The following is a 21,762-nucleotide window of genomic DNA, read 5'->3' on the forward strand; positions in this document are numbered from 1 at the left end:
TGTACTTTTAATAATTACTGAGTGGGACTAAAACTGAACAAAGAACTTTATTTTTGTATCTCACTTACCTGATAAATATGAAAACTTACCAAATTACAGAATCTAGTCAACTACCTGTTAAGCACTGAACAGATTGTCGCTTTCTCTGGAGAATTAATACATGTTTGTGGTGAAAAACTACAGTGCTATAGGAACTGAAACATGGTAAACTGTGTGCTGTTAACTGTCTTCATATTTCTCAGATAACTGAAGTATATAAATAACATCCTTTGGCCAATTTCAGTTCCAATAATTCATTATTAATAACTCACAGGAGTGTAGGATTCCGACAAAATTTCAACACAAGTAGCAGTTTATTTTCACCAGTCTTCTTACACATGTCTTCTTTCTTCACAGAATTGATGAAAACTGTGTAATATGCAGCCTCTCCTTTTTCCATGTTAAAACCTGCTTCATTTATGATAACATAGCAGAGTTTGCAATTATTCATCTCACTAAGATTCTAATGCAGTTGAAATTCCGAAGCAGTCCTGAAACAATGTACTATTAATCTGGCATCTGAGGGTAGCGCATGTCAGTAGTTTGAAATAAACCCATTCACAATATAAAAATGACCTAACTTCTTCACAGTATAACAAAACTGTATTAAAAAATTTACAATAAGCCTCATTACACAGCCTATTGGTGACCAATAAGAAACTCATTTCACTGAAAAAATACTAGTTTCTTGAATATTGCGGTAGATATAGAAGTTGGGCATGTTAACCATACGGCAAAATACTCTCCTCTTTGTTTGCAATCATTTCTCAAAACTTTATTTTGTTATATAAAACTGTTTATGAGATACATAGTAGGTAATGAATATTTCATTCTGGTTATACCGATAGTGCGCTTGTTCGGGATGGAGGTCTTTGCGTACAGTCTGTTTTCTCGAGTCTGAAGACAGATAGTGACAGCCTTCCAAGTTTAAAGAATCGTTCAGTATGTTAGCTACATTTCATACGCAGCAACATATGACTCAAAACGCACCGGACTCAAATCTATAGCCACCGTTATATTTCAATACAAATTTGAAGAATTCCTTGCAGTAGTTTATCTAATTTTGGAAATATTACAATTGCTATGAAAATTGAAGAAATGATTGGCAGTTCATAATAAATCGGACGATTGAAACTCTAAGAAATGCCAGAGTGAAATTTCTGCAATAAATATCTTTAAAATCGTTTGAGAAAGATTGTAGATTATCTGGCGGGCATGGGACATTCTGTTTCGTTTCGAGGTTTAACTGATGTGTGGGAGTTCCCGCACTGTAGGATGTGATGACCGTCGCCAAACAGGACTCCTGATTGGTCAGCGCAGTTGGCATTCATGGAACCAGACAAGGAAAATAGCACTGAAATTGTCACGGAAAACATGCACAACTCGCTGCAGGACAGTAGACTAGATGATGACAGGGCCATCAAGGTAGTTGTCGCGCCAGCCGGTAAGTAAGCTTGCAATGAATCTTTACTCCATGTGAGATGTTTTTCCGCGTCTGTTCGCCGGCTAGCATCAGAGGGACGTCAACTCGAACACACTCACAGCAACAAGAAACCTTGCGAACCAGATGCTCATAATGCTACAGATAGTTATGCAGAGCTGCAGGATTTGAACAGTACATGCAAGCTTGGAGAGCTGCATCAAAGTAGTCGTGAATGACAACAAAAAAAATTGGAAATTTGTGGTAAGATCTTATGGGACCAAACTGCTGAGGTCATCGGTCCCTAAACATACACACTACTTAATCTAACTTAAACTAACCTTCGCTAAGGACAACAAACACACACACACACACACACACACACACACACACACACACACACACATGCCCATGCCCGAGTGAGGACTCGAACCCCTGTCGGGGGGGTAGCCGCGCGGACCGTGACAAGGCGCCTGAGACAACCAAAGCAAATACACTCCTGGAAATTAAAATAAGAACACCGTGAATTCATTGTCCCAGGAAGGGGAAACTTTATTGACACATTCCTGGGGTCAGATACATCACATGATCACACTGACAGAACCACAGGCACATAGACACAGGCAACAGAGCATGCACAATGTCGGCACTAGTACAGTGTATATCCACCTTTCGCAGCAATGCAGGCTGCTATTCTCCCATGGAGACGATCGTAGAGATGCTGGATGTAGTCCTGTGGAACGGCTTGCCATGCCATTTCCACCTGGCGCCTCAGTTGGACCAGCGTTCGTGCTGGACGTGCAGACCGCGTGAGACGACGCTTCATCCAGTCCCAAACATGCTCAATGGGGGACAGATCCAGAGATCTTGCTGGCCAGGGTAGTTGACTTACACCTTCTAGAGCACGTTGGGTGGCACGGGATACATGCGGACGTGCATTGTCCTGTTGGAACAGCAAGTTCCCTTGCCGGTCTAGGAATGGTAGAACGATGGGTTCGATGACGGTTTGAATGTACAATGCACTATTCAGTGTCCCCTCGACGATCACCAGTGGTGTACGGCCAGTGTAGGAGATCGCTCCCCACACCATGATGCCGGGTGTTGGCCCTGTGTGCCTCGGTCGTATGCAGTCCTGATTGTGGCGCTCACCTGCACGGCGCCAAACACGCATACGACCATCATTGGCACCAAGGCAGAAGCGACTCTCATCGCTGAAAACGACACGTCTCCATTCGTCACTCCATTCACGCCTGTCGCGACACCACTGGAGGCGGGCTGCACGACGTTGGGGCGTGAGCGGAAGACGGCCTAACGGTGTGCGGGACCGTAGCCCAGCTTCATGGAGACGGTTGCGAATGGTCCTCGCCGATACCCCAGGAGCAACAGTGTCCCTAATTTGCTGGGAAGTGGCGGTGCGGTCCCCTACGGCACTGCGTAGGATCCTACGGTCTTGGCGTGCATCCGTGCGTCGCTGCGGTCCGGTCCCAGGTCGACGGGCACGTGCACCTTCCGCCGACCACTGGCGACAACATCGATGTACTGTGGAGACCTCACGCCCCACGTGTTGAGCAATTCGGCGGTACGTCCACCCGGCCTCCCGCATGCCCACTATACGCCCTCGCTCAAAGTCCGTCAACTGCACATACGGTTCACGTCCACGCTGTCGCGGCATGCTACCAGTGTTAAAGACTGCGATGGAGCTCCGTATGCCACGGCAAACTGGCTGACACTGACGGCGGCGGTGCACAAATGCTGCGCAGCTAGCGCCATTCGACGGCCAACACCGCGGTTCCTGGTGTGTCCGCTGTGCCGTGCGTGTGATCATTGCTTGTACAGCCCTCTCGCAGTGTCCGGAGCAAGTATGGTGGGTCTGACACAACGGTGTCAATGTGTTCTTTTTTCCATTTCCAGGAGTGTACAAAAACTGCAAATATAGTTGCAGTAACTGAAAGAAAACTATGTTTGTTCATGAGTAGTAGGACAAGACAAATTACTGTCATGTAGATTTATTATACGCAACATGTAAAAATATTTGCAGGTTAATTACATGAAAATTGAAATCAGTTGCGGATTCCTTAACTTTTTTCAAAATTAATAGTACCGCTCTGCTGAGAGCACAGAACGTTCCAAAACTGTAAGGGTGACGTGGAGAGAACTTGTTTCTTGCTTTGTTTTAATTAGCAGCCATACATTTCTGTCAATCAGTTTCTATCAGATTACAAATGATGAACAAATTGTAAAGAGTAATTACGAACGTAGTCTACGGGCTAACAGTGACTTCCTCCAAAAAGTTTACTCTGATTATGGAAACGAATCTTCCGAATACGGCCGAAACTGAGTGATCCAGTACACGGATTTCCCACGCTAGTTTTCTTCAACTGGAATGTTTGTCAGTAGTTGTACCAGGATTAACATTACATGTCTACTGGAACGCTTGAATGTACTGTCCTCTTAATGTAAAATGAAGTACCGGCGCTTATTTGAGAGAGTTGAAATGACGTTCACTAGCAAGGCATGATTGCGCTGCTCTGTACTTACATGTTCCTTGTTGTTTCAGAAAAATCCTCAACGCACAATTCCATTGTTGGAGGACAACGGTTTAATTATTGCTGAAAGGTTAGTGCAGACACTAACTCAGAAAAAGCGGGAGTGATGTAACATTTGGGAATTCGCTGGCAGATGCTTTCCTTTGTTTAGTTAAACCGACATTTCACATACTGGAATCTCCAGGTATTGTTCAAATGTATGTTTTAAAATTATTTATTTTCAGCATAGTCACAACAATTTAGTGCCACGTTCGTCCGTCGCCGGCCATCTTAAGATCATAAGACAGATGCCGTGGTACACTAGAAATGCTGAGGAAACTTCCGATCGAGCTTGCTTACTATACGTCGAGCATTGATCTCCCACTACAACGTTTGCCCGCTACATTTCTCTTCATAACTAATTTCATTATTCGTTGATTTTTCAGAGCGTCCTATCAACCGATCACACCTTTCACTCGTGTTTTGATAGAAATTCTTTTCTCTCCAGTTTGATTTAGTACCTCTTAATTAGTTTCTTCTATAGCATCATATTTCTAAACCTTCTAATCTCTTTCTGTCTACGCTGCTTACCTACCAGTGTCACCGTCGTGAGTGGGAAGATTCCTTTTGATGGGCCAACTAAACGAAATGTTTTCTAAAATCCTCGGATGTTGTGATAAATGTATTATTTTCGGTAAAATTTGAACGTTGTGTTTTCCATTTAACTACAGTAAACATAGAAGTCCTAAATATTCACAAACGAAATATTTGAAAAACAAATTCAAGTTCCATCGGCTCGTTCAAGGGAACACGTTTCCTCCAATGGAACAGGCACTTCCCGTGAATGGCCTACAGTATAATAGCTGTTGCATACTACAAACATCTAAATAAGCATCAACATTTCTTTTTTTTTTCTTATTAGAAGTTTACTATCCAATGGGCTCGCAGCATTGAAGATCTCATAGGGGTATTTTGTAATAAAATCCAGAGTTGCAAAGAAAAACGATTAACAAAAGCACCAAACCATACAACAGCTTGTAGCATAAGAGTCCTAAATCCGCACCACGCTGTAATACAATACACTGCGAGAGCGACCGTTAATGGTATATGAACGTAGGCACTGAATTTATATATCTTAAAATGCGACTAACAAAGATTACAGTAAAATTAAAAAAGAAACAAACAAAACACTATGTAACTTACGTAGACGGTTGAGGATGGTAATCTAGTCGAAATGGATCCATCACGATAAAGACATTAAAATACCATAGCAGCAATCTGGACTTTATCACATAGTTTCTCCATGCGAATAAACTGTCTTCGAAACCATGAAGGCTTGAAGCAGAAATGTAGCCTTCGGAAGTAAAAAATAATAATAAATAAATAGAAAATGCTAAGTATCGAAGCACTTACGAATCATTAGAAAACGTGTAATGAAAACCATTACTTAAATTTTGTTCATGGTGGCCTACTTAGGCCTAGGACTAGAGAAAATTCGAGGTGGATCATTCAAAGAATATCGCTCTGCATCGCTTAATAACACCTGCTCTCTGTCCACATCACAAACTTTACATGTCTGGAGAAATATAATCACCAGTACCATATCCCTACCACGTTACAATTACTAATAGTAGTCAACTACAAGAACAAAGAGAAAATCTTACATTTATCTATTACTTTGTGTCTTCGTGGAACAACTCACTACTAAGATGGCGAATCTTTGGCAACACATAGTACACTTAATGACAGTTAGAAAGCAGTTATTGTCAATATCCGCAGAGAAATCGAGCCAGCCCATCAGTGGAGCCAGCTCACCAATATCAACTTCCCCGTACGGCTAAAATGCAGAAAAGTACTTTCAGAAAGGACTTTCAAACACTTAAAATTTGGAATCTAGTTTGCTTTAATTCTGCGTAATATTAGCTACAGAGTGTTTTCAGTACCATTGAGTCCCTTTCTTGTTCACCACAATTTGAAAGTTTCTCTCTGCCGACTTAATGTTCATGGATCTTAATGCATAATTCTAGGAGCATCAATGAAAGTGGCATACGAAGGGATGTCGCCCCCCCCCCCCCAAAAAAAAAGAATACAGAAAAAAGACTGAACAACATTACCGAGGGTGGAGCTGGTGTAGTACACACTTCTGCTGCTACGGGTGTACAGTGCAACTCATTGCCAGTTCAGTACCGCCTGCTGTGTAGCCGACCTGGCTTTGTTCTGTTTATCTGAATTGATTGTTTTTGCTTGCGCTGTTTTGTTCTTGTTTGGTTTTTTGTAATGGAATGTTTAAGTGAACAACATGCGGCTGTGGAATTTCGTTTTCTACTCGGTAAACACGATGCTGAAACTCTTTTAATGTTGAAAACAGTTTAAAAAGATGACACTATGGAGAAAACTCAAGTGTACGAGTAGTTCGCTCGGTATAAAAATGGCAACATGTCGATTGATGACAAACCTCGATATGGATGTATGTTAACTGCCCGAATAGATGAAAATATTGAAAAAATCGAGTGCTTGTGCTCACAGGTCGTCGACAGACAATTTATCAACTGTCAGATATTAGTAGGTTATCTTCGAGCTCGGTGCAAAGAATTTTAACGGAAGATTTGGGAATGAAAAGGATTGCTGCCAAGTTTTTCCTTCGGGTTCTGACTGACAATCAAAACGGACGTCGAGTTGAAACGCGTCATGCTTTGAAACGACAGCATCAAACTGATACAGATCTTCTGTCAAAGGTCATTACTGGTACTGAGTCATGGTGCTGTAGTTATGACCCAGAAACAAAGCAATAGTCAAGTCAATAGAAGACGTCATCATCCGCCCGCCCAAAAAAATGTCAAGTCAAATCAAGCTTCGAAACAATGCTTGAGACGCCCTGCTAAACCCGCAGGACAGAACAGGTAGTTTAAGTTGTGGAAAGGGGCCAACATAAGCTGCTGTCAGTTACGCTCGAAGATACAACCTTTTATCTGATCAAACATTACGAGAGCCAAGAATTAAAAAAAACACAGCTTTAGTTTTGGAACTTAATTAGCGGGTGAATGCACCATACAATCTCATGCCTTGAGGGCAAGACCACTTTAATTTAAAAACGGCTGAAAGCCAATAACTTAAAATTCAACCTAAATCAGAAATTTAAAAGGCAAAGCCTTATATTAAAACTGTTCCTCAATTAGACTGAAGGCCCAAAGAATCTGACACTTTAAGAGCAAACAACTTAAATTCAAAATCGGCTAAGGCCCAACACTTAAGACTCAATAATATTAATTTTAAAAATGCCAAAGGCTTTACATAAAACAGTTCTTAAGTTAGGCTGAAGGCCCAAACCATCTGACGCCTTAAGGGCATAACAAGCTTAATCTAAAAATCAGCTTGAAGCCATACAAGTACAAACAGCAAGAACAAACAAGAAAAGTAAGTTCACCCAACGGCGCTCAGAAATTTCGAGGGTCGGCCTGGAAAGCAAACACTAACGCTCGCTTAGGCGAGACAGGCAGTCAGCCAAACCATTGTCGATCCAACAACAACCCAACCTACAGGAAATCAACGCACTCTCCGACAAGATAACCTCCGCTTCACCCAACCAGCACACAACAGGGAGTTCAGTGGAACAACGTAGAAGGTATTGGTGAACACAACCAATTATACATTGAGCTGCCAAACTACACACCGTGCTGGACAGCGACAACATGATGAGGAAAATACACTGCCCGAATTTACGTCAACGGCCAGGGCATGTAACCAGAACTTTAATGGCCACAAGGCAGAAGATTCTGTTGGTGCACTTAAATTCAAATAACCAAGTACAGTTACTCCACTGGAGGGTGGCTAAAATTTGCCAACTTGAAAACACATGTTGTTACTCGCGGGAATATCCCAACTGCCGACAACGAAGTCCAAACGACACAATGTAAACAGTCGTGACTTGCTGGTAGATTAAGTCAAAACTCCACTTTCATGTCCAGGATCGGTGAGCCACGCACCTCGTAGCAATGGGAACAGCACCACATGCTCTGACACTGCATAGAGGGCGCCAGCGGGCACAGCCAAACTATGCGCCACGGAGATTACCTCACTGCTCCACGTCCACCGACCAACTGCCCGCACACACCCCAGCCGGAAACTATCAGCGCCAGGCCAAAGACAGTCCAAGTTGCGAATATCGATACACACCGCTGCTGACACCTGTGGAAAGAGAGGATAACAGCTTAATTACGATAATCGTGGGAGACTAAACACAGAATAGCAACCAAGGTTTAATCCAATGCATAGCATGAGCCAGCCACAGCTCAATGCTGATTTTTTTTTATGCCACGGATGTAGCTCATTCAGAGTTTGTTCCCCAGGTCGGACCGTCAATCAGACCTTCATTTGGAAGTTTTAAGAAAACTGCACAACAGTGATCGTCAAAAAAAGGCATGATTTGTGACAGCCAGGAGACTGGTTCTTTCATCACAGCAAGGCACCTGGTCACATAGCCATCTCTGTTACATAATTCTAGGCTGCCACAAGCGCCTCACTCGCCTAACCTGGCTCCGTACTCCTCTTTCTGATTTCCATGTACGAAATTCAGCATGAAAGGCTACCTATTTCACAACACTGAAGAAGTCAAGAAAAAACAAGAGAAGCTGTCAGCCGTTTCTAAAGATGAGTCCAGGAAATTTTTCGAACAGTGCAAGCAATGGTGGGACGAATGTATTAGTTGTAATGGAGAGTATTTTGAAGGGATAAGGTTTTTGTAAACAATTTGAAAATATACAGCTTTTAAAAATAATTTTGGTTTATTTGGGTACCGCTCGCATCTGCTGTATCACCCTGCACCGTATCTTACAGTCAATCTTTCACACATTATATTTCGAATGTGAGGTTTATATGTTGAAGTTAAACTTTAATTTCTCTGAACCTTTTAGTGTCCCACACATTGTCCTTCTACTAAAAATTAGTGTAACTCTTTATATCTATTCTGCGTACCAGTATTTCCCTGTTTAATGAAGAGCTTTAATAACGCATGCTATGAATTGCTCATAGAACTGCCTAACGTGCACTATGTTTGATTGGATTCAGGATTTCCTAGAAGAAAGAACACAACATGTCATTCTTAACGGTTCAAAATCTGCAGATGTAGAGGTAATTTCGGGAGTACCGCAAGGAAGCGTGATAGGACCTTTATTGTTTACAATATACATAAATGACTTAGTTGACAACATCGGTAGCTCCGTGAGGCTATTTGCAGATGACACGGTTGTCTACAAGAAAGTAGCAACATCAGAAGACTCGTACGTACTCCAGGAAGACCTGCAGAGGATTAATGCATGGTGCGACAGCTGGCAGCTTTCCCTAAACGTAGATAAATGTAATATAATGCGCATACATAGGGGCAGAAATCCATTCCAGTACGATTATGCCATAGGTGGTAAATCATTGGAAGCGGTAACGACCGTAAAATACTTAGGAGTTACTATCCGGAGCGATCTGAAGTGGAATGATCACATAAAACAAATAGTGGGAAAAGCAGGCGCCAGGTTGAGATTCATAGGAAGAATTCTAAGAAAATGTGACTCATCGACGAAAGAAGTAGCTTACAAAACGCTTGTTCGTCCGATTCTTGAGTATTGCTCATCAGTATGGGACCCTTACCAGGTTGGATTAATAGAAGAGATAGACATGATCCAGCGAAAAGCAACGCGATTCGTCATGGGGACATTTAGTCAGCGCGAGAGCGTTACGGAGATGCTGAACAAGCTCCAGTGGCGGACACTTCAAGAAAGGCGTTACGCAATACGGAGAGGTTTATTATCGAAATTACGAGAGAGCACATTCCGGGAAGAGATGGGCAACATATTACTACCGCCCACATATATCTCGCGTAATGATCACAACGAAAAGATCCGAGAAATTAGAGCAAATACGGAGACTTACAAGCAGTCGTTCTTCCCACGCACAATTCGTGAATGGAACAGGGAAGGGGGGATCAGATAGTGGTACAATAAGTACCCTCCGCCACGCACCGTAAGGTGGCTCGCGGAGTATAGATGTAGATGTATGTTATTGTCCAGATTTCCGAACTTTTTCCCGCTGTATTGATCATACATAAGACTTGAAACATTTTCTGTTTATCCTGTAGTTGATTAGGAGATAATAACCCATTATAACATGTTTTAAACGTAAAACTGTGCTCGTTTGTCTGATAGAAAGTATTCCATAATTCAGGTAAAGTTCCGCGTTCTGGCCCTGACAGGCCAATAGGCCCCTGCTGACCGCTGTGTCAAACATTTGGCAGTTGCGTCATCGGATGCGGAATGGACGGGACAAGTGACTAACATTAGGAAGTGCCGCAGCATGCGGCTGGCACTTGGCTCAAATTAGAAATCAGTACACGACGTCCCTTCCTCGCTACTTTTGTGAAGCCATATTGGATTCACCATATTTTTGTGTTGTTTCAGTATTGTAATTTTACGTGTTATCCCGTTTCAAGGCAACAGCATGTTGAAGTTTTGTCATAAAAATACCACTCTAGGTACCTTTCGATATAATTAAACATCAACTAATGACACCGCCTCTAAAAGTCCTTTGGTGATTTTGGGCGTGAGCAGTATTAATACTCGAAACTCTGTAGTGTCAGTGTGGGCAACGGTTACAGACATTCAGTTGCAGAGTGGAAGGAAGTAGGTTCGCATCTAACTATATGCTAATTTTCTGTTCATATTTGTGTTCGTAACATTTGCATTTGTGAAAATTCCTGGCAGATTAAAACTGTATGCCGGACCGAGACTCGAACTCGGGACCTTTGTCTTTCACGGGCAAGTGCTCTACCATCTGAACTACCCAAGCACGACTCACGCCCCGTCCTCACAGCTTTAATTCCGTCAGTACCTCGTCTACTACCTTCCAAATTTCACAGAAGCTCTCCTGCGAACCGCAAGGCAAACTGGTAATTCAGCCGTAGCAAGAATTAACTTTGTCACGTGACTAGGTACAAAAACATTCCAATTCAAAGTAGCGCATGTTGTTACTTCGCTCTAAATGTGATAAGTGATCACGGAAAATACCTTCACGGAAAGGTGCGACAACTTGCTGTTAAAGTCATTAATTTTGGCCGGCCGCGGTGGCCGAGCGGTTCTAGGCGCTTCAGTCCGCAACCGCGTGATTTCTACGGTCGTAGGTTCGAATCCTGCCTCGGGCATGGATGTGTGTGATGTCCTTAGGTTAGTTAGGTTTAAGTAGTTCTAAATCTAGGGGACTGATGATCTCAGATGTTAAGTCCCATAGTGCTTAGAGCCATTTTGAATACAAGAAATAATTGTTGTAATCGGAAAAACTCAAGCGATTTTAACCATTTTTCATTAATTTTGTTGAAAATGAGAACGAAAAAGGTGTTTTAGGTGATGGAATCTTTAAGCAGATGTTGGCATGCAAAAGTTAAGTCTGTGAAGAAGAGATAGGATGCTGACCGGTTTTAATACGGTTTCAGTTTCTTTGTCAATCAAAATTTGTACCTTTCAATTGTCATCAAACACATCGTCGTCGTGATACGCGGTCTCTCAAATATCCTAGTGTTATTAGACTACATGGTAATACCATCACAACGCAAATAGGGTGATGTGTGATATAATGGTAAATTTTTTGGGCAGTATTACCAAGGTCCCGCATTCAATTCACAGCGACCGCTTCAAATAAATTACTGGTGGCAAGATCTGGAATAACGCTACACCAGACAAGACAGCAAAATAATCAGCGAAGTGTAGCTGGATTCGTAAAATGCACAGATTAAATATTTCATTGATGATAGTAGTAGTAGTAGTAGTAGTAGTACTACTAGTAGCTCCATTTCTCCATAGATCTCTTTTTACAGGGATACAGAACATGTCAAAGTATTTACAAGTTTAGACCAATTTAAAATAAGCAAATTCGTATACACATACATTTACACACTTCTAGTTAAGGACAATCATTAGATTAACTCCTGGCACACAATACATTTTTTTTACAAATAACATATTAAATAATGTAATGCCACACTGTTCACTCATATCTCACAACCAGTCACTGCACACACTATGAATACATTGTTTCATAACACTTACACACACACACACACACACACAGATGATCTCTGGGTCATTTTCTGTACTGCAGCTTCCCATTTGCTAAACTGAGTCAGCATCCCCTTATCATGAGTGAGATGCTGAGCTCAGGAGGAGGAAGAGGTGTTAGTATTGTGCTATGCGAGGTAAGGTTTTCTGAAAAAGGGAAATGGGAAAAAACATAGCGTGAAGGTGTTATGTGGAATGTTGGTTATTTTATAAACATTATTTGTATAAGGTTTTTTTACCAAAACCCTACTCTGTTTTATATAAGTAATCCTTCAATGTATAACAAATACTTTTAGCTGCCTTTTTAAATAAGTGTATTTTCGTAATTTCTTTAATCTCTTTCGGTAATTTATTGTACAATTTTATTCCTTGGTAGAACATGCTGTTTTGAGTTTTAAGTTTATTTTTGCATGGTAAATGTAAGTTGAGCCTAGCTCTTGTTCCATGGTCATGGACAGAGTTTCTGCAATAATTACCAATGTTATTTTTGAAGTGTACAACTAACTGGTAAATGTATTTACATGGAGCAGTTAAAATCCCCATTGTTTTGAACAGATCTTTACAATGAGCTCGACTACTATTTTTGGTTTTATTCTTATGGCTCTTTTCTGGATTTTGAAAATCGTGTTCATATTCTGTGCATGTGTTCCCCAAAAAAGAATGCCATAGCTAAGGATTGAGTGTACATATGAATAGTATGTAACTAAAAGGCACTACATGCTACACAGTGATGACAGTTTTCTAAGGGTGATGACATTCTGTTGGCAAGTACCTTTTTGTGTTCACACCACTTCTACTGAGAATCAATATTCACTTCTAGAAAATTTTCATTTGTTACACAGTCTATAGAGGTGCCATCTACATTTAATTTAACATTGTTATTTTCCCTCTTCAATCTGAAATTCATGGCATTAGTTTTCTTTATGGTCAATGTCACTTCAGTGCTTATTGGCCAATTGTAAACTTCCTTGAGAGTTTCATTTGCTTTCTCTGCAAGGGGTTCTCTTGTTTTCTCAGTGAAAATAATATTGATGTCATCAGCAAAGAGAATTTTTTCACCATGAGTAACACTACTGGGAAAGTCATTGATGTATACCATGAATAGTATTGGTCCTAATATGCTACCTTGTGGAACTCCTATGTTTATGTATTTTGGTTCTGACAAGTGTTTTACTAAATGTTTAGATCTATTTGTAGTATGTGTTATCTCTAGTCTTTGTACCCTATGTACTACATATGATCGAAACCAGTCATTATCTACCCCTCTTATCCTAATGCTTCTAATATAATAGAACCTTGTGGTCAGCTGTGTCAGAGGCCTTAGAGAGATCGAAAAATATGCCTGTGACACACTCATCTTTGTCAAGAGCATTAAGTACAACTTTTGTGAATTCTCCTATGGCTGACTCCGTATTTTTGCTACATCAGAAATCAAAATGTGATCCGCTTGATAAATTGTATTTATTCAGGGAATTAATTAATCTGTCTTTCATAATTGCTTCTATTATTTTTGAGAATGGTGACAGCAGGGAAATAGGCTGATAATTTTCTAGGTCTTCTGCAGTACCTTTCTCAAGCAAAGGTACAACTCTTGCATGTTTTAACTTCTCTGTAAATGTACCTGATGTGATGGATTCATTTATTATATTTGTCAAGGGGCCTTGTATAATCTCTATGCTTTGTTTCAATACACAGACTGGCACTTCATCTAAACTTAATGATTTTTTTTTAGTTTTTGAACAGTTTTATTGACTTCATACTCTGTGGTTGGAAGAAACCTAATTGTATTTAGTGCAACATTATTTACAGGTGTTATATTTGTTTTGGGGACTTTTAGATGTAACTTCTCTGCAATCCTACAAAAATGCTCGTTTACATCGTTTGCTAAGTGTTGTGCATCATTTATTACCTTATCGCCCTCCCTTAGCAGTATGTTATTCTGCATATATTTGTCTCTCCCCATTTCCTTTTTATAACATCCCAGACTGCTTTGCTTTTATTCAAAAACGGTTCAAATGGCTCTGAGCACTATGGGACTCAACATCTTAGGTCATAAGTCCCCTAGAACTTAGAACTACTTAAAACTAACTAACCTAAGGACATCACACACACCCATGCCCGAGGCAGGATTCGAACCTGCGACTGTAGCAGCCCCGCGGTTCCAGACTGCAGCGCCAGAACCGCACGGCCACCGCGGCCGGCTTACTTTTATTCCCTGCATAGTGTTTTATTTTGTCATTAAATGCCTTTTTACAGCAATCAACACCTTCCTGTAGATCTTTTTGTATTTATGATAAAAATTTAAGAATTCTGGATCATTGTGACTTTCTCATGGAACTGAGTTATTTAACTGTTTGGGAGGACTTCTTAATACCTGCTGTTATCGATCTGTTTCTGTGAGATGTTGATACAGACATGCATAGTTTTGGAAGTGCCTTTTCAAAGTTCAATTTAAATAATATGGAGAATTTAGAGAATTTCATACATTGGTTCCCTTATACGCTTCATCCTAGCTTTGTTTCAGTATTTTTTAAACTGCTGGAAATAATCTTTAGGCAGGGGAGCCTGTAGTTTGGATTTTTGCTTTTCTTACTGGTGACAACAGGTATTTGACCATTTGTGGCCCGAGATCCACCCCCTATAGTTTCATAAATCAGCTGTACCAATCTTCCCATCCAAGCCCTGTTTAAGTGTAGGCCGTACATTATGAAACCCCATCTGTTGATAGTCCCGACGGGCACCAGAGAAACTTGAGCAAAGTTGGCTGCCCTCAGAGCCATCCCTAACACTACAATGATTCGCCTCACAGCTCCATCCAGATGTGGTCGCTCATGAAGTCGTAACAGCTCAAGAAAGTGTAAGTTGGTGCCGTAAGTTAGGGAAGTTATCTTGTGCAGGTCACCGCCTATGTCATATGCTCCATCCATTTCCAAATTGTTTCGCATCCACCCACTATACATGGTTCTCTTTTGTAAAGTCCTTTCATAAAGACCCTAAGTCCTGTATCACATGACTTGGCCCTGCATTTGGCTTGAAGATACTGGTGGCCTGGAACACTGCCCCTAAACTTTTCCTGTAACTGAGGGCCTACACTTCACCCATGGCTACTACCTAGCAGCAGCACTTTCTTCTTCTTGACACTTTGTACATTTATAGGCTTCTTGGCCTCGGTTGAAGTATTCTGCACATTTCCTGCTCCTCGTTCTGCCTGAGGCTCTTCTCCACTTAACTCTGGTAGTGGTAGATATCTATTTTTGGTGTTGACGATAAAACTGTCAGATTGCGTTCTCTTCCTTCCTATTTTCCTACCAGCTGCCAGTTCCCAACCACCCTCCTTGCCCCTATCTCCCTTGATCCTTATCAGCTCCTTCCTTGATTCCTCCAACTGTGCCTGAGGGGCACAGATTTTTCTTTTCTGTTCCCTAATCAAAATGTTCCTACTGCATACTCTGCAGTTCCAGGAGAGAGCCTCTTCTGTTCTCCCAACATTCTCCCCATTGCATCCCACCCCCTCCTAGTGAACATGTTTCCTACAAGATTGGCTCCCACATACCTCACTCATGGTCAGTTTCGAAAAAATAATTAAGTTAAAAGAATGGTTTAAATTTCTCAAGGGCGCGAGATTGGATGTATATAAACAAAAAACGATACAAAAGTCGTATGTGCCGTTGTTTTTGTACTGATTTAGAGATACAATGACTGAAGAATGAATTAGTAATTACTTTGCTTTTAGACAATTTACGTTATCAATCGTGTTTGGTCAGATTTTTAAATGTTTATGACTCGGAAAATTTAGGCCTAGATCGCGTCTAACTAGTAAAAAATACCAAATATGCTAGTTAAATACAATTTAGAAACGTTTAATTACACTTTTATTGTGACAAAAGATACTGATGAAACTTGTAACTGTCTTTTTTTAACGAATTTTGCACTATCAAGAAAACTTTAATAGAATTTTGTGTTTATGTCACCCAAAATTTCGGTTTATTTCATGATTATCGGGACTTCCGATAACACGAAGTTTTTTCAAGATCAAACTCCGCTGGGACGCTAATATTCAGTTGTGTGACAAGAATGAACACTACAGCAAGTATATGAAACAAAGAAAATTTAAATTTGACACTATTTCCTCTTAAATAAGTTCTTTTAGCGGACGAAGAAAATACCTGTGATCTCACTCGGCGGCTATCTTAATCCACATCTATATCTATAATTATATAGATTAACTTATTATTTGACAGCATTTTCTGTGAAATTATGAACAATAAAAAAGAAAACCTTTGTAGAAACTTCACAGCTTACATTGCAGGGAAGTGGAACTTTGAGAAGAAAAACCATTCCATCTATGGTATCTGATTTTAAAAGTTCGTGAATAAACGAATCATTATTTGTTTTTCATACTCACTGCACTATGAATAAAAGTTGGGTAGTGACGGTGTCTGATGAGTATAGTCAAACAACAGTTCGATACAGCATATAATTTTTCTGAATGCAGAGTGTGATTTCGTGGTCATCTCTCCTCTATGAATACTACAGGGAATCTTCTGAATATCATATAGAAACAGACAGAATAAAATTAAAAATACGTAGACAAGGAAGCCCGAAATTTTTGACGTAAATCAACGAGCACGAGCCTTTATTATATTGAGTAAAATTTACAAGAAAATGCTTTCCTTGCCGTCTGGAACAAAATCCTAAACAACAATTCTGCAAACTTGCAAAGGATACGATCTGTGGTCATAACATGTCAAGCATTTCACTCCCTAACTCTAACAAATAACGTCTTTTGCTACTAAGAAATAAACCTCATTTGTCACTTTACATGATGCATTTTGACCTAACGCTACTTAGCCGAACTGCGAGCCATTTTAGTTGTTTTTGTAGTCGAGAAGCTCTTCAGTTGCTCACACAAGGCCAAGTGAACTTTTGTGCAAATCTTTTCACGAGATAAAAATTTAAAGCACTCAAAGAACTCGAACCCAGCATCAAGGTATTATTAAGCGAAAGCGCTGTTTCGTAGAGCACGCAGTCAATTTGCATTTCTCGTGACCACCTCTTGTCGCGACGCTACCGCCAATCCGCCAGCTTCGTGCCTCTCTCTCAGCCCAGCGAACCCCGTGTATACCTATCGGCAAGTAAAGACCTTCTAAGGACACACTCCACAGATACCAACTCTTCCTCATAGATATTGGCAATGGGGCCGCAAGAGGAATAGCCGATACTACATCTGAGCCAGTGGCGCCAGACAGAACAGTCTACTAACTCAATGGCGCCACGGCTCAACTGTTATTCTCTACATTTGTAATTGGGGTGAAACGCAATTTTTCAATAGATATTTCCCCTTTTTTATTCGGATATCCACTTGAAGCCGTGACTTAACGCTACACAACCGCTTGTGGTCACCAATAAAGGACCGTACATTCAGCTGTTTGCCGTTTTCATCCCGAGGGATGTACTTCCAGAGCTGCAGTTGTTTGCAATAATGTCATGTTGGATATTTGAGACAATTGAGAAGTTGGCTACGAACAGGCTGCAGAACAGTGTTCCGATCGTATCAGCAAGTCCGTGAACTCTCAAAGATGCGCTATTGACTGGAAATCACAGATATGTGAAACGGTGGGTAAGATTTTGGAACGAGGCATGAGGAAAGGGTAAGGGTCGTAAAATTTTCTTCCACCTCATACCGAAGCACAAATATATTCCCGAAGATTTGATACTAATTCAAAACTAACAGTAGGACTGTACTGCTAATTCTGTTGCCTGGTATTTATGCAGTCATTGTGTTACAATTGAGATTAGTTTTCGAAAACAGCCAAAAGTCCCACTTTGTATTTTTTATTGACCAGTTTCGCTCATCAAATGAACAAGAGGATCATCAGAATATACACTTTAAAAGACACAAAATGAGACAATACCGAAAAATAACATTGACATCACGTAAAGACCATACTATTCTTCCATTGTGGAGACTTGCGTTTCAAGCTGGCCGACAGCATTGAAGATTGCCTTTTCAGTTGGCTGATAGCTCTGAAGATTGATTTCGCTATACTCCAGATCGTAAACTTACGTTTAAAGTGAGTTTAAAGTACAGTAGTAAATGATGACATTGACACTGACAGTGTCAAAGATGAAACTGACTATACAACAGCACTTGCAACGTGCATGGTGTAGTCTATTCAAACTTAATTTACAACTACAGAAAACGAAAGTTACATTAATCGTTTCTTTTATGGGTGCGTGTATAAACATCTCAAATATGTACATATCTGCTTATCTTTAAAAAATACGAGTACAATAAATTATAAAAATACATATTTGAAAATGTCTATACAAAAATGCATTCAAAACTACCGATTTTAAAACAAAATTTCTGTTAGGTTGATACGGCAGGCGTTAATAGTCGCTCCCCCTGCAGACAATGCTTACTTTTGGTACAACTGAGATAACCTTCGAACTTTAATATCATTTCAGCACTTCTACCATTTGATTAACATATTTTATCATTTAGTATTACATAGTGTTAATAACATCTTTCATGACTCTCTTGTTTTCTGGTCATTATTGTTATTATTATTATTACTATTAAATAGTTGGTGTTGTTTTACAGCCGTGCCATTGCCATGTATCTTATATCAAAATACGCGAAGGATGATTCCTTATATCCAAGGGACCCACAAAAGCGAGTTCTTGTTGATCAGCGGTTGTTTTTTGACTTCGATGTCTATGGAGCTATGGCCAATGTATGGGTAAGTGCTGCAATAATTCTACATAAGATAATAATATCTAAAATATATATCTTAATGAAAACTTGTGAAATCTCGATCTGATTTGCTTTTACTGCAATGACCGACTCCAGTCTGCCTACAGACATTCTCCAGTAATTTGGATCTGGTTTTTGGATACGAAAAAGTGGGCATAGGAACACAAACACTAGTCACAGACTACAGTGTACGCTGTTGATGATCTGTAATCCAGTCATGGCACACAACCAAAGTGACATAACGTAATTTTGTGCGGTTTTATTTAACCTGTAGAAAATCCCGCACAAGTTGTCAAATTGTTTGTGGGATTCCCCAGTCAGTTCGTGAATTATAGCAGTTAATCGATGGAGTAGAACATTGCTTCATTAATAAACATAGTCAACTGAGAAACGTCTTCACGTTCTTTACGAGAATGAATCTTAGTAAATTCAAATATACGAAGAAAACTCTTCTGACAGATAATACAATAAGCTCTCAAATTGAGATACGAGTGCGACAGGTTGTAACTTACCCCACATGTTACCTGCACAGTAACATTGAAAAGTAGCTCGTGCCATAGTAATTCGCTCATATGTGACAAGGGATTTGAAGGTTATTGTAAAGTAATGAACCGTGTATTGAAAACATATAAGATTTAATCAACGGATGTAAACCAAGGGCAAGGGAGAGTAGCTAAACGAAGTCGAGAAATGTTGGGAGAAATAGTACAGGACATGAGACGCTCGAAGTAGTACACATATTTCGCTGTATTGGCAGCAAAGTACTTGACGCCATGAAGTATGGTTAAGCAGAACAGACAAGAAGACAATACAAGCTCTTGATATGTCATTTTACAGAAGGATATAGATGATCAGATGGGTAGATTGGATAACATGTGAAATATACTTTTTTTTGTAGTCTGTCTTCTGACTGGTTTGATGCGGCCCCCCGCGAATTCCTTTCGTGTGCCATCTCTTCATCAGAATATCACTTCCACCCTATGTTCTCTATTATTTGTTGGATGTATTCCTATCTCTGTCTTCCCCTATAGTTTTTACTCTTTGCAACTCCTGTGCCATGGAAGCTATTCCCGATATCTTGATACGTCTCCTATAATTTTGTCCCTTCTTCGTGTCAGTATTTTCCATATTTTCCTTCTTTGCCGATTCTACGACGAACCTCCATATTTCTTATGAGACAACCCAATTTTCAACATCCTTCTACAGCACCACATCTCAAATGCTTCTATTTTCTTCTTTCCCGGTATTCCAACAGCCCATGATTAACTGCCACACAATTCGGTGCTCCAAACTTACGTTCTCAGGTATGTCTTCCGTAAACTAAGCTCAATGTTAGTTACTAGTAGACTTCTCTTGTCCAGCAATGTCCTCTTCGTATGTGCTAATCTACTTTTTCTATTCTCGTTACTTCGACCATCATATGTCATATTGTTTCCCCAGTAGCAGAACTTAACATCGTGTACTTCGAGAGCCCCAGTTTTGATGTTGAGTTTATCATTAATCGCATTTCTCTTAGTCCTCACTACTTCTTTCTTTCACGGGTTTACTCGCAATATATATCCTGTACTCATTAGTCTGTTTATTCCAGTCAAATTCTTCACTTTCACTGAAGATAGCAGTGTCATCCGCGAATCGTATCATTGAACTTCCTTAAAAGCAGAATTTCAATCTCACACTTGACTCTCTTACTTCAGTTATGGTTTCTTCGGTGTATGGATGGAACAGTAGGGTCGAAAGAGTGCACTACTGCCTTACTCCTTTTTTAAACCGAGCTATTTGTTGTTGATCTTCCTTCTTGTTTATTCCGCACATTGTGTACCACTCGTCTACATCTAGCACCATCTTGCATTTTCGAACGCTTTTCCCAGGTCGACAAAACCTATGACCACGCCTTGATTTTTCTTAAATCTGGCTTCCATTATCAACCGAAATGTCCGATCTGCCTGTCTGAAGCTCTTGTCTTTCTTATAACAACACTGATCGTTATCGAACAGATCCCGTTTTCTTTTTCATTTTTTTTTTGTTGTGTATTATCCTCTCGTCAGATTGGATGCATGCGCCGCTAAGCTGATTGTCTTATAATTCTTGCACTTATTCACCCTTGGTATCTTTGGAATTGAATGGTTGATATTTTTCCGAAGGCCTGATGGTACGTCGCCAGTCTCATGGAGTCTACACATCAAAATGAACAGGCACTTTGCTGCTACTTCGCCCAGTGATTTTAGAAATTCCAACGGAATTTAAACATTAGTCTGTTTATTTAAGTCTATACGTCCTTTAGTTCTTTATTTTCACGGAGAATATCATTCTGCTACACATGTCTTCTAAATTACGATTTTAATGCTGGATCCCCTATGTCTTACATATCAACTGCATTTTCATCACTCCGTTGGACAAGTCCCCCCAGTCACAGGTTGTCAATGTACTCTTACCACCCATCCGCTCTCTGTGCGTTTATCTATGGAATTATGTTGCACTCTTAATTTTACTACCTTTACTTACAAATTCATTGAAGTTTGAATCCACTTTTATACATGCTGAATCAGTCCTCCAGATGATAATTTCCTTTTCGATTGTTTCACAACATTCATGCATCCATTTTGCCTTGACTACCCTGCAGTTCCTGTTATTTTATTTCTAAGTGATGTATATAGTTGTAGTTCTGTCTTTCCCTGAATACTTTGAACTTATTTCTTTCGTCGACCCGAGGAAGTATTTGTTCTGTCGCCCACGATTTTTGCTTAGTTGCCTTCCTTGCACATATATTTGCCTCTCCAGTTTCTGTCATTGTCCTTTTCAGATATATCCGTTCTTCTTAAGCTGTATTGTCAACTGCGCTGTTCATTGTCGTAGTATCCATAGCCACAGAGAACTTCAACCCACCTCACTATTCGTCGGTACATCAGTATCTTACTTCTTTCTACA

At 40.3% G+C, this 21,762-nt stretch overlaps 1 protein-coding gene across 1 annotated transcript in view; it reads left to right on the plus strand.

The window, feature by feature from the left end:
* The window catches only part of LOC126145361 (glutathione S-transferase D5-like), a 42,317-nt gene that overhangs the window by 9,846 nt on the left and 10,709 nt on the right, over positions 1-21,762 (plus strand). Inside the window, exons 2-3 of the mRNA XM_049915552.1 lie at positions 4,017-4,075; positions 18,685-18,823. Of these exons, the coding sequence (XP_049771509.1) occupies positions 4,017-4,075; positions 18,685-18,823 (198 nt within the window). The remainder of the gene's footprint in view (positions 1-4,016; positions 4,076-18,684; positions 18,824-21,762) is intronic.

This window comes from Schistocerca cancellata, chromosome 2, assembly GCF_023864275.1.
Source record: "Schistocerca cancellata isolate TAMUIC-IGC-003103 chromosome 2, iqSchCanc2.1, whole genome shotgun sequence".
NCBI lineage: Eukaryota > Metazoa > Arthropoda > Insecta > Orthoptera > Acrididae > Schistocerca > Schistocerca cancellata.